This window comes from Mytilus trossulus, chromosome 3, assembly GCF_036588685.1.
Source record: "Mytilus trossulus isolate FHL-02 chromosome 3, PNRI_Mtr1.1.1.hap1, whole genome shotgun sequence".
Classification (NCBI taxonomy): domain Eukaryota; kingdom Metazoa; phylum Mollusca; class Bivalvia; order Mytilida; family Mytilidae; genus Mytilus; species Mytilus trossulus.
Window position 1 is genome coordinate 91,730,229 of NC_086375.1, and position 15,276 is coordinate 91,745,504.

The window sequence follows — 15,276 nt, forward strand, 5'->3', positions numbered from 1 at the left end:
AGGAGAGATAGAAATCACTTGAAGCATTACAGTGGTATCATTTATTCAAACTTGTGTAGCAAACTTTCAAATTCTATTTTTTATCCAATTTCTATCCTCAGTACTGCTGGCAATCATGTTTGATGGCTGTTTTGACCACTCATAACTTCTTAGGAAAGTTATTTAGTTTTAATTTTCTAATTTTAAGTCATATGAAAATGATCAGCTGGTTTTCTGACTACTCCAGACTTTTTTTGATCTTCATCATCATGTTCTATCAACTGTTTATCATCCAGTAGCACTGTACTTTTATCAGTCCCATAATCTGATATTTAATCTTATTCAGCTATTTCCATCTTCTTCTTTCATTTGTTCTATCAGTCTCTTTCTTTCCTCTGCTTGTCTCATCTTATGAAGTACTATGCTCTCAAAGTCAGTGTCATCACTTGAAACAACAGTAGGCTGTGAACAAATTAAGAAACATTATAAATAAATTGTGATTTGGTTTGTTTATGTGCCTTATGTGAAGACTTTAACACAGGACAAGCAAGCAATGATTTTAATACATGTATTCTAATTTTTTGTTTCTTGTGTACAAGTTTGAACTAGTATATATTTGTTTAGGGGCCAGCTGAAAGACGACTCCGGGTGTGGGAATTTCTCGCTACACTGAAAACCTGTTGGTGGCCTTCTGCTGTTGTTTTTTTCTATGGTCGGGTTGTTGTCTCTTTGACACATTCCCCAGGCCCGTAGCCAGGAATTTCCAAAGGGGGGTTCGTTTGACTCACAAACTCGACTTTAACAGTCACAATTCGAACAGAACATTGACTTTAACAGTGCTTTTTTGTTTTCAAGGGGGAGTTCGGACGAACCCCCCGAACCCCCCCTGGCTACGGGTATGTTCCCCATTTCCATTCTCAATTATACTTAATAATAATTCTCAATTATACTTAATAATAATTCTCAATTATACTTAATAATAAAACCAGTACTATCTATCTGTATTACATTTGTTTAAAGAATTTTCAGGAGGTATTGTAACATTTTCTCTCCCCCCCAAAACAAAAGAATATACATTGTAACTAAAAATATATACCTGACTGGTAGTAGTAGTAGCTTCAACTTGTCCATCAAGCCAAATAAATGTCAAGGGGTTTTCTGCTAGACCCTTTTCAAACTGAGCTGCCATGCTCTGTAAAAGTGTTTACTTATTAATATCTTTATAATGACACTATAAAATGATATTAGATTTATACAATGCTATTTTGAGTTTTTGGAAGTTTCTAGTAAATGAGGTCTTAAAATTAAGATCAACTAACATTTACAATTTTATTTATTAGCTTATCAAAAATGTAAAAAGTGGAAAAATTTGAACTTAGTTTATTATTGACTGATTGATTGTAGGTTATTTAATGCCTAGTGGCAAATATTTCATGCATGTTCATAAAAAAATATAAACAATAGAAAGGTCTGTTCAATAAAAGACAGTTTAGACTGGCACTCTGGCTATATGAGACATTTGATTTAATGTCTTCACTTTTTTACTGAACATGGTTAGTTCTTGTAGTCAATGTAGATTGAAAACTGGTATTGGTATATTGTGAGATCTGTGAAATGGATGTTACTGGCTTATGTACCCTATCATTTAATGTAATTGGAAGGAAAGAGAACTAAACAAATACTGATTTGCATAAATAGCCAGTTGCCGTTATATTTTACTTTTTTTAGAATTATAAAATAAGACTTACAGCAGCATTTCTGTCCTTGAACTCTACAATACCACTTCCATTTCTTTTCCTGGAGATAATTAAGTTCAGGACATCACCATACTGAAAATATACTGAATTGTAATTAAAACATCTACACTGCAAGGAAAATTTACTTTTTAAAATCAGCATATTTAAATTTTCTTTGACATTTTCCTTTGATGCCTTTATATAACACAAGTCAGCAAAGATAGGTGGGTTACACATCATTTTGTATATAACTACTGTAGATGTAAAGCATATAAAGTTTTATTAAGAAAGATGACCATGGAAAAGCAAAATAATGAAAAATCCTTACACTTGTCATTTAATAAAATACAAGTTGAGTATATAGGTATTTATAAAAGTCAGAGAAAAGGTCACATGCAAAGGGGGTATACATCTGTTATCCATACCCCTTTCTTAGCCACTAGCTGTATTTTGCGGAACCTATTAAAGACTTGCTTTTACATTTAAAGTATCTCAATCTAAGTGATATGAGGGATATTCACAATGCATACATTGTAGATATTTGAAAATATACATAAATATATGTAAGGGATACAAACCAAGAAAACAAATTAATGAATGGATGAATATGAGCTGAAGACATCAAAGATCACTATTAACCCCTGAAACATTAAGTGAAGGATGATTTTATTTTTAATTACAATACAGAAAATAATATTCAAACCTTGTGTAAAAGATTGTATAAAACATCATATGAGTAGCCTCCATTACTGTCATCACCCTTCTTAGCCTTCCATTTAATCTAAAATAAAATATATCCTCTCAGTTAACTATGTGTCGAAGGTCATCTTTTGTTTGGGTACAAACGACGTCACAAGAAACATGACAGATAAAGAAATGATTTGTGTTAATATGACAAATGCTATAAATAAAGTTAAAGCAGAGTTTCCAAATGCGGATATATGCATATTCAGTATACTGCCAAGAAAGGGCAAAGGTCAAACTTTAACAAAATGTAATTTAACATCTCATTCTGTTAATTTGTATATGGAAAAGGTATGTTCAAAAGACCAAAGGCTGTCTTTTATCGATCTTTGGGATGATTTTTGTCGACCAGGCATGGGTGTCAACCCCATTAAAACATTGTTTGATAAAAATGACCCATCCGGGGTACATATCAATCCAGAAGGAGCAAAACAACTTGTTTCTCTTGTCAAGAACTTTATGAGTATAGACAGATTAGGCGAATACCAAACACCATGTGGTAAAAAGAGAACTCGAAGTTCAGCTTCAACACCAGGATCAGGCGAGAAACAGCAATCAAAAAGACAAAACTCTTCTTTGGAAGAAACTGTTTCTAAGTAAATTATCCCGGCATATTCCTTAAACGAGCTTATGGAGAACTTTGTGTAAAATGTATATAATATATTATTATAAATTTTTATCATATAATGAAAAACTTACAAAAAATACATGCTATTATTGTGTATGCAAAATCTTGCATTTATTGTAAATATTTTGGAAAATTTTTGAACAGTATTATGTTAGTGATACAAATATGTGTATTTGTTGGTGAAATAAGTAGGCAGATAATAATTACATATGAAATATATGGTATGGGAGATAACTCTAAAAAAAATGCATTGCAAGTGTACGTGCAAATTCATTTATTGTAAATATATTGAATATAGGTTGGACTTTTATTATGTTGTATAACATAAATGAAATCGGTGAACTGTATAGCAAACTAAATATTCAGAATTTTGAAGACAATAATATAAATATATATTTTCCCCATAAAGTATGTCTATTCGTTTAGTTTCATTAAACGCAAACGGTATGAGAGATAAGTCAAAACGAAATGCATTATTTCAATGGTGTCAAAAAAAGAATTTTGATTTTATATGTTTGCAAGAAACTCATTGCACAAAATTTGTTGAAAATGAATGGAAAAAAGAATGGGGAGGTTTAAGTTTTTGGTGTAACGGGACTTCCGTTTCCAAAGGGGTAGCAATTTTAGTGAAACCAAATTTAGATATAAACATTACTGAAAAATATAAAGATGCAGAGGGAAGGAAATTAATAGTTGAATTCAAATTAGACTCAAACGAAACTATTAGAATTTTTAATGTCTACGCCCCTAATAATGGCATAGAAAGAAAACATTTCTTTAATAAGTTAAAAATAGATAAAGAAAATGATATTGTGAATTACGTTATGGGAGATTTTAATTGTTGTCTAAATAGGAAATTAGATAGAAAACATATGCCCAAACGTGAAGATGCGGGAAATTATGAACTAAAAAATTTCATTGAAAAAAATGAATTGACGGACATTTGGCGTCTCAGATATCCAAACAAAAAACAATATACATTTTCAAGGGGTCAATCATACTCGAGAATAGATTATATATTCACCAGTGAGAATATCGATTGTAGAGTAAACAATGCAAAAATTGTTTATTTTCCCTTCAGCGATCACGACGTCGTAACAATTACTATGAACCTCGTCGAACCAGAAAGAGGCCCGGGTTACTGGAAAATGAACAATAGTATAATTAAAACCGACCTTTTCAAAAATACTTTTGAAACATTTTGGAAATCTTGGAAACTTAACATAAATAATTTTAAAGATAAAAAGGAGTTCTGGGATTTAACAAAAACTAAAATAAAGGACATAACAATAACGGTTTCAAAGAAACTTAGATTAAATGAAAATGAAGTTAAAAATTGGGAAGATAAATTAGAAAATCTGTTAGAAAATGATGGAACAAAAAAAAATCTGAATGAGGTTGAAAAACTAAAAAAAGATATATATAAATATTACGAACAAAAAGCAGAAGCAGCACGCATAAGATCAAAAATAAATTGGTATGAAAAAGGTGAAAAATCCACAAATTATTTTTTCAGATTAGAACAAAAACGAGGAAAAGAAAAACTATGGTCAAAAATAAAAGCCGAAAATGGCACATACAAAAAAAATATTAATGAAATCTTAGGCGAGCAATTAAAATATTATGAGAAACTTTTTACCTCGGGGGGTTGTAATAGAGAGGCTGGGGAAAAATTACTATATAATGTAAGTAAAACTCTATCTGAAGCAGAAAAACGGTTATGTGATAGTGAAATTACAAAAGATGAAATTTTCAAAGCAATTAAATTAATGAAAAGGGATAAATCACCAGGGGAAGATGGCATAACTGCAGAATTTTATCAGGAATATTGGTTTTTGATACAGGATGAGCTTACGCAAATATTAAAAGAAACCTTTTTTGATAAAACACTTTCCGAATCGCAGAGACTTGGAATGATAAGCCTATTATATAAAAGTGGGGAGAGGGAGGATATTAAAAACTGGCGACCTATAACATTATTAAATGTAGACTATAAAATTTGCTCAAAAATTCTGGCTGAACGTTTGAAAATAGTTCTACCATCAATTATAGAAACAGATCAAAAAGGGTTTGTTAAGGGCAGAAATATTTTTGATTCTAATAGAATGCTGCAAGATATTTTCGATTTTATAGATATGGAAGACGAGGAAGGATCAATCCTTTTTCTTGATCAAACAAAAGCTTTTGACTATGCAGAATGGGAATGGTTAGATGCATGTTTAGAAAAATTTCAATTTGGGGAAAATTTTCGGGAATGGGTTAAAATGTTACTAAAAAATGCTAAAACTTGTTTAATGACTAACGGTTTTCAATCAAGATACGTCCCAATTTCTAGATCAATCCGTCAGGGCTGTCCAATATCGCCGATGCTTTACATTTTACAAGCAGAGCCGATGGCAGCCACAATTAGGGCTAATCCGAAAATTCAAGGAATAAATTTACCCCACCCTGACATAGAAAATGAAAAGAAAGAGGTTAAGATTAACATGTTTGCAGACGATACACAATTTTTTAATAGAACAGAGGAATCAATAGAGGAAACATTCAAGGTTTTAGAAATATATGAGAAAGCATCGGGTGCTAAGATAAATTATGAAAAGACTGTAGGGGTATATTTGGGTCGTTGGAAAAATAAAACACCAAAATATAAAAAAATTAGGTGGTCTAGCGAACCAATTAAAGCATTGGGAGTCATGCATGGATATAGTGTTGATATAGAAGCTATATGGTTAGAAAAAATAAAGAAGATTAAGGCGTGTCTTGAGGTTTGGAAATCTCGTGACCTAACATTGAAGGGCAGAGTCTTAATATTAAAATCATTGATCATTTCTAAAATAGGGTTCGAAATCGAAATGCGAGGTATACCTGAAAAATATAAAAAAGAAATAAACAATTTCATGTGGAATTTTATATGGGAGGGGAAAGTAAATTTAATTAAAAGGGACGTGTGTTGCTTACCGTTAGAAGAAGGGGGGATTGGTATGATCAATATAGACTCGTTCATTAAATCCAAACAAATCAAAAGTATGCAAAAGATTTTAAGATCAAAAACCGATAACTGGAACACAATAGCCAAATGGTGGCTACAGAAGTTTGATATCAAATATAATTGTAATAATTTTTTAGCAAAGTGTTCGGACTTACGAGGATTGCAAATGGAAAATTTTCCAAAATACTATCTTGAGTTAATTAAAACGTGGTCAAATTTTTTAAGTATACAAAGTCCAATAAATAAAAACGATATCCTAAACCAACAACTTTTTGGAAACATAAAAATTCAATACAATAAAAAACCTATTTTTTTCCCTAACTTCGGAAAAAGTGGAATTCATACAATAAAAGATATTTGGGATGAAGAAACGAAAAACATTAAAAGCGACAACTTTATATACAATACTCTTAAAGATAAGAGAAACTGGATCTCGGAATGGGCAAGGCTGAAATTAGCTATTCCTAAATTGTTCAAGGACAGACTAAAAAACGTCCACGTTGATCCAGAACCCCCCAAAAATGGTTATTATATTAAAAATACATTTGAATTTTACGATAAACAGAATAAAGTAGTAATCCCAAGTGAGATATCTTTGAAATTAATCCAATATTCGTTAAATTTAGATATAGTTCCAAACTGTCAAATAAAATGGAATATTCAGTATAATTCGGAATTACCGTGGAAAAAGATCTGGATAAATTTAAATAAAAGTATGTCCTCTAGGAAAGCAAATCAAATTAGCTGGAAAATTGTTCATAACATTATCTATACGGAGCAAAAACTATTTAGAATGGGCAAATCAAATAATGGCAAATGCCATTTTTGTAAAACAGAAAACGAAACTCTCACACACCTTTTTCACAACTGTAACATTATAATGGTTGTTTGGGAACACATTTTTGATGCGCTTAAAACATATAATGTACTAAATAACACAGTATATATTCCATTGAGCGAAGAACTTATCATGCTAGGAATGTACGATTACAAAAAAAAGTACAATGTCATAACTAATACGATTATGAATACAGTTAAATGGATTATTTGGAAATGTAGGAATATAATCAAATATCAGTCTAAAAGTTTTACTTCCAGCCAATTGATAGCATATGCAAAACGGGAACTGGGAAGTTTAATTGAATCTATGGACAAATCATTATCATCCAAAAAAGAAAATTTTGCAGCTGAAATAAAACTTATAATAAATCTTATACATTAGTAAGTGACGAAATAATTTGTACTTACTGTCTTTTCCATTTAAGAACATAATACATCCAACGATAGAAATATACAATACACGCATTTACAAGGTCGAGCATGTGACCTATAAAACCACTGACCGACACATAACAATGTAATCCAGGTGTTAAAAGTACAAAAAATTAAATGCCAATTATATAAGTAAAGGTAAATTATTGTGTAGATTGTAGTGTGTTTTGGGGGACTTTTATTAATGTATTTTATTTACTGTAGAATATTGTGAACATTTTATACGCAAACTCAATCTGTGTAATTAATATGAATGTATAACTTATGTATGGAAAAAATATTAAATAGATTTTTTTTTATGATAGAGTCCACCGTTTATCCCTGGACGTTGGATCATTGTAAACACAGGGCCCCTTGTGTATTCTTCCCTGAGTTATACAAGGAAAATGTAATCAGGTGATTTTCAATAAATGTATTTCAAGTCTTAAAAAAAAAAAAAAAAGATATGATATAGTATACCCTTTTTGTAGACCGTGTTCATTGACCCAAGAATCCTTAATATATACCAAGTACCAAAATATTATGACTTTGGCAATCGTAAACTTAACATTATTTTGACACAACTTAGGTGTTCAGCTTCCTATTTGAATTATGATCTTAACAGAGTCAACATTATTTCAGATCCGTCTTGCAGTTGTGGTAACTTCTTATTTTTATTGTCCTAATTATGCGAATATAAGAACCAAATTATCAATATAATAATCTAAATTGGTTACCAGATAACTCTCTACTAAATTTGAACACCTTAATTTCCGGCGATACGTCTTTAAATAATATTGAAAACGAAAGAATTGTAAAGAATGATTTATGAATTTATTAAAGAGTCTAAAAGGTTTCTAATTGTGTAATATAGCACATTATAAAGTGCAAATACATGCATATTGTGTATAACAATTCACACCATTTTTTCACAATACTTTTGACATATATATAATATATATAATGTTTTGTTTGTATGCATGCTTTGTAAATATTCTATTGTTATAAATTATTTTGGAGAAGACTACACTGTAAATAAAAGTGTTAAGAATCTGAAAAAAAAAAAAAAAAAACTAGGTGTAGCCAGAGAGCATGATTCTATTTGCAAAATCACATCTTCACCAGGACTCTAACCTGACACCTCTGTGTTACAAGGAAGCCCATTATGTGTTGCCGAGTAAAACAGAGGTATCGGCTTCAAGTCCTGGTGGAGAGATGAGATTTTGCAGGTAGAATCATGCTCTCCAGTCACATATGCTTGAAAAGAAATTCAAATAATAAACTGACGCACATAAAGTGCTAACAAATTCTATATTTAGTAGTTTTAAGATCAGCAAAAAATCATTCATCACAAAAAATTACACAAAACTAAGTAATAAACAAATTACTTTAAATAACAACTGAAGTAAATCCCCTTAAAGATTTCAAGAAAATAAAAATGATAAATTTCATATGTTGAGTGCTTGTCCTCGGCTTAAACTGGCATCAGAGCACAAATAAACAATACCTTTAATTTTGGTGTCTTTATTTCTTCAGCTACATCATCTATAATTATTCTCTCATTCCCTTTCTTAATCTGTTCCTTCAGTAAATTTTGTTCTTCGTCCAGTAATCGTGAGCCTTCTTTCCTCAGTCTCTCAACCTATGAAAATTAAAAAAAAACATACTATATGAATACACCTTTTCCTTTTTTATTTAAGGCATTACTTGGAACAGGCATATTATCTTGTGGTAGGGTTATGTAGTTAAGTGGTTGTCTTTTGTTTATGTGTTACATATTTGTTTTTCGTTCATTTTTTTACATAAATAAGCTCGTTAGTTTTCTTGTTTGAATTGTTTTACATTGTCTTATCAGGGCCTTTTATAGCTGACTATGCGGTATGGGCTTTGCTTATTGTTGAAGGCCGTACGGTTACCTATAGTTGTTAATGTCTGTGTCATTTTGGTCTTTTGTGGATAGTTGTCTCATTGGCAATCATACCACATCTTCTTTTTTATATTAAACAAGTGGTTTTATTTGTCAAATCATAGAAATGGGGAACAAATATAATTTAAATGCAATCCCTCCTATCAAGGGTCTACCAATAATTTCAAGAAAATAAAACTTATTTAATGATTCTGTCTTGCTAGTAACTTTTGCTTCTTTATGTTTTAATTTATTAAATTACTAATTTATTAATGGCGTCTGAATTGTTTTATATTGTCTTATCGGGGCCTTTTATAGCTGACTATGTGGTATGGGCTTTGCTCATTGTTGAAGGCCTTATGGTGACCTTAGTTCTTAATGTTTGTGCCATTTTGGTCTTTTGTGGATAGTTGTCTCATTGGCAATCATACCACATCTTCATTTTTTATATTTAGACCAGGGGAGCTAAAACCAAGATGGGGGTTTGTCATCCAACTTCTTTATAAAAGATAACTTCCAACATCTAATATTTTTAACAAGTTTCTAATCCTTGATTTCCTTTTCTGAGGTAAACAATAGGGATTCAAAAGAACTTTAACTTCAATGTCATTTGGTGCCTGGGTGAGTGTTGTCTCAATAGCAATCATACCACATCTTCTTGTTTTTATATTTGTTTAACAGTTTAAATATCTAACCTCTGCTGCTAAATTCCTTGTTGCTGTAAATTCAGTTTCCTTTTGTTTAAAAACCTCTCCTTCACGTAATTCTAAGTCTACAATCAAAATTTAATGACGATCTATGAATAAAACTGAAAAAAATCTATTTAATTTTGGTAGAAATAATGGTAATTAGACTTACAATTCCCTTTAAACAGAAAAATTTACAGCTTTTCAAAAAACAGATATTATTATTATTATTCATGAAGTCTGCAATGATTCAGCTAAGCCACTCATTACACAACATTTTCCCAACCTAGTCATAATAATTTATATCAGATCATAATATAAGATGAAACTTTCAATGCATACTCATAGTAACAGTATCTCACAACATTGATTATTATATTAATCAGATTAACCCTAATATAAACTCTTTACTTTACTAATGCCTTTCACTTTTTGCAGAACAAGGTTCTCTTAGCAACTACCCAGAAAACAAACAGATTCAAGCAAATGAAAAACTTAATAATGACTCTCACCTTCTTTCAGTTTTTGTCTTTTCTTATCAAGTTCTTTGTGTCTCTTCTCTGCTGCTTTCTTAGCTTTTTGAGCTTTGTCATAAGCTGCCTATGTAATTACATTAAATATGTTTCTCATTCAAAACAATTTGACTAAATATACAAATTTCCTGATAAATACTCTTTTCAATGGAATTCACTGCCCACAAATTCCTACTAAATATATTTTTTTAAACTATACCACAGATTCCTATTTTGTATTTGGAATTATTTAAAACCAATTGTTTATCTTCAGTATTGAAAACGTAATTGTAAAATGTGAATTTGAATAATATCATCTATTAATGAGAGTCCAAAGGAAAATATTTGTCTTTTTACAAAAAAAATTGTATTTTATTTTATTTTGTTTTATATATTATATAAAATCTTACACGTGCAGCAGGATCTGTTAACAGTTCTAAGGCCTTGGATAACTTATGGAATAATTCAGCTGAAAAAATGAAATGATGAAATTTGTATAAAACACAACAATTAAGGTATAATTGAGAAAAACACACCAGCAACATAATATGCTTTATACTGAAGCAGTAATTTATGATATAACTTATATGCAAGGGATATGAAATTTGGGTTTCTTCTGACAGTGAATAGGGTAATACATTGTTTAATCATACTGCTAATCATATACCTGTAACATATAACATTACTTAAGCGTGATATCAATAATTGTCTGATCAATCATACAAAATTATTACATATGGCTTATGCTAAAAAATACAACACTTATTCATAAATACTTCATATGAAAATCAGAAATGTCTACTCAAGAAGCATTAATTTAACATGCAAAAACCACAAAAAAATAGTCTTATTTACTGCCAATATTTGCCCATACCTGCATTTGGGTCATCAGGATTTTTGTCAGGATGGCATTTTAGTGCACGTTTTCTGTATGCTTTCACAAGCTGAAATAAAATGACATAAAATTAGATATCTAAGATGTGAATGTATTTTAGTTTCCAACATAAACATGGATAAATCAATCTTTTAGCAGGAGTAAGACAAATAGAAATAGCACATGATAATTATGTAAAAAGCATTAAATTTTAGGCCAAATCAATAAACCTAAAATTTATCATTGTTTGTGTCAGATGTTAGACCAAAAAACTTTATTAATAGACATGAGATAAAACATTTCATCCTGCAGCAATTGCATTATTGTTTGTTGAAAAATATGGAATAAAAAAAACATCATTTGTAAGATTTCTGGTTAAGCAATGCATATTTTCCCAGCAAATTCCACTTTTACAGACAACCCTTATACCATAATCTTAGACTCCCTCTTTGACTATCTGGAGGATCATAAAATGACCTATAATTTTATCTGTGAACATGTAAAAGTTTTTAATACATGGCAAGACTGAGTTTTTGTGTATGAAATTGCTCCATGAAGGGTAAATTTCAAGCAGTTTTTTTTTAAACCAAATTTTTAGTACTAATGTTAACAATATGTCTATCTGGTATTATATCGACAAAACATATCCATGAAATTTGGAATATACATGCACTTCAATCTTCTTTATTATTGCAAATAAAGGTAGTCGAACTTGTTCCAAAATTTAAATAATGAATTTTCACTCTTTTAAGTTTAAAAGACTAATTTTTTCTCCGACTCTTTTGACTCTGTCGCATTTTCTTTTTTACAGCAGCAAAATAACCTCTGATCTCAGAAACAGTTCCTTGCTGAAGGGATATATCCCTCATTACAGGGGCGGATGCAGGAATTTTCAAAAGGGGGGGTGCTAGCCCAGGCAAAGGGGGGGTGCAAAACATATGTCCCAATACAAATGCATTGATCGGCAAAAATAAAGGGGGGGTGCGCACCCCCGGAAACCCCCCTCTGGATCCGCCACTGCTTTAAAAGGGTTTGTTCCCAAACTGGTCGATATCGACAGTCAAGAACCTGTTTTTCAGTAGTTGTCTTGCAAATTGGCAATACACGTCTCTCAGTATATTATTAATTGTAAAAATTGTTTCAGAAAAAAAAGTTAGTTTTCGTATGTACAGAACTTATCATCCAGCATGTCCAGTTAATAAAATTGTATAATATACCGTGAAAAAAATCTAACAAGTGTCATTTGTGGTATGTCTAATAAGTTACAATTTTTTCTATGACGTCAATGTCATTTAGACTCTCTCTTGACTTTACGTATGAGAGAGGAGAAACTTGGGGGAAACTTTTCTATTAAACAATATCTACCAAGTATTAAACAACGAGTGATTGATCAGTGCACACAGGATCAATCATCAAAAATTCATGATTCATCAAAACTAAAATTTTACCAACAATTTCATAATTCAAAGCAGCGTAGTTCTTATGTTGATGTTCTAAGTAATAGATTAGAAAGGTCATCTCTGTGTAAAATTAGATTGAGTGCACACAATCTTGCTATTGAAAAGGGGCGATATCTAGGTTTAGCCACCGACGAACGAGTTTGTAATGTATGTAAATCAGGTGAGGTAGAAGATGAAAATCACTTTTTACTGAAATGTGAATTTTTTTCAAACTATAGATTTAACTTTAAAAATAAGATATTAAATATACTTCCTACATGTTGTAGTGAAAATCAGCTAAATATTAATAGTTGTATTAATAGTAATTCTTTAAAAGTCCTGAAAGTGACTAGTTCTTATATATATAAATGTCTGATGTATAGAAACGAGATTTTAGCTTCTTAATCATGTTAATTATAACATATTTAAATACTAGTACATGTATGCTGTATTCATTGTTGTAATGCACTGTAATATGGGCCTTTGCCAATTATTGTAATTGTGTTTGTGCCAATAAAAAAAAAAAAAAAAAAAAAAAAAAAAAAATATTTATTTGTATGAAATGAAACATGATCAGATAACTCAGAGAATCATTTAAACTTTCCAAAAAAATTGACCAATCGAAAACTGAGATATATAAGAAACTTGACGCGTTTATTGCTAATCCATTTTCGGTAGACAAAATTATTACGATTCACATCCTTGGATAGGATTGCCATGGATGATTCCGACAACAAAAGTCAAAATGAAAGTAGGCGTCTTATATGCCATTGTGAAGATAAATCAATTTAGATTTACGACACAAGTTTAAGTGGGGTTGACAGCCGAGAAATTGGCATATAACGGAATTTCGTCGTCGCCTGACAATTTTCTTAATCGCGAGTTATATAAAGGTATATAGGAATTTTTTTGTTTTTTATTTTGCTGTTCCATGTGAGCCAAGGCTCCGTGTTAAATGCTCTACTTTGACCTATAATGGTTCACTTCAACAAATTGTGACTTGGATGGAGAGTTTAGTTCTGGAGAGTTGTCTTATAAATAATTTTGGCAATCATCTTTATGATCTTAATTTACCTCTTTTTCTGTAGCCTCTTCAGATACGTCAAGAATCGCATATAAATCTAACTTGTTTATGTCTAATGAAGCCATTCTGTGTAAGCTTAATTATTTAGTGCTTTAGACAAATCCACTGACAGGACTTTGAAAACTTCAGGTCGTTTGCGAACGTTTGTTTTTTGAGTTATTTCCCCTTCGTTTAAAAATTATAAAACATGATATGACGAGCGACAACGTATATTTTCCGTGTTTTGTGCATTGGCTGTGCGCATTTCAAACTTCTTTTTTTTTTTGGCTTACCTGGGTACACTTGTACAGTATATCAATATTTATGTTCGAGGGCGTACCGAGAATATAAAAAATCACTGAGTGACCAATGGAAATTCAAAGAAAATTCAAAATATTTAGACTGATGGAAAAAAATCCGATTCGTCAAACTCTCTGTAATCAAGTTATCTCTTATTTGTATGTGGTACAAATTTTAATAAACCCAGTGAAAGGACAACGTCGCAGATTTTGGTAAAATTTCATACAACTTTAGCGCATTAAAATGTTAAAAATGTGTATAGAAAGCACATTAAATCGGGAGAGGAGTTCTTATATTCAGAATGAGAATGATAGGTAGAATTTTGTTTAAAAAACTCATGGTACAGAAAGCTCTGTTTGTAAATATATAGATGTCTAAATTTGTAATTTTTAAAAGTCATCAGACACTTATGTTTTATTACTTATTCGTATATGAAATTAAAATTTCTGCATATGTCAACTCGTGACATCTCGGTTCCAGAATAGTTGCCTTTAAATTTTGGATCAGTGCTTTATAATTTTAAGTTATGCTATCAATTAATTTTGCAACATTTAAAGTTGTGCTTCACCTTTAGTTATTATGCTTTAATTGCTGTTATGCGTGTCAGTGTTAACACGCCACGTTGGTGTAGTTTACAGTAGTGCTTTGCTTGTGTTTCCTATACTTATCACTGTTATATGTAAATCGAATCAAAATAAAACTTTAGTACCCTAATTCCTGTCCTTATCTAGTCTATAAACCAGCATAATCCCACGTGTTGCTTTTCTTCTGGTGGATCTGTTTCATATAGGCCCATAAACTGTTTTGTTTTTGTTTCATTATGATTAACAACATGCAACAATAACTGAACCTGAAGCTGGATTAAAGGTGACACCGTTTTCTGAGCCAGTCAAATTATTTGTCCAATCATACGATAAATTGTGCCAAACTGGAGATGACAACCTGCATCTCCATATCAATTCTTAACATTTTTTTATCATTTATTTGTGGTTAACAATTGAATAACTCAACACCCAAAAATCTGTTGCATCGACCATATTTATAAACAACACACATGTAACCCTACATGAACATAACATGTGGCTCAACAGAGAAAAACTGATAGACACGAACATTCAAAAGCGGGACATCGTTATAGCTAGTTGTTCGGTGTGGGCCAAGGCTTCGTA

At 30.9% G+C, this 15,276-nt stretch overlaps 1 protein-coding gene across 1 annotated transcript; it reads right to left on the reverse strand.

The window, feature by feature from the left end:
- Positions 1-62: 62 nt before the first annotated feature.
- Positions 63-14,017, reverse strand: LOC134712839 (dnaJ homolog subfamily C member 17-like). Its single transcript, XM_063574797.1, has 10 exons — positions 13,819-14,017; positions 11,306-11,375; positions 10,842-10,900; positions 10,432-10,519; positions 9,929-10,005; positions 8,835-8,969; positions 2,419-2,496; positions 1,728-1,808; positions 1,076-1,171; positions 63-441 (listed from the first exon to the last, which is right to left on the reverse strand). Exons 1-10 carry the CDS (start codon positions 13,891-13,893, stop codon positions 322-324), a joined length of 879 nt encoding a protein of 292 aa, XP_063430867.1. The 5' UTR covers positions 13,894-14,017; the 3' UTR covers positions 63-321.
- Positions 14,018-15,276: the final 1,259 nt, after the last annotated feature.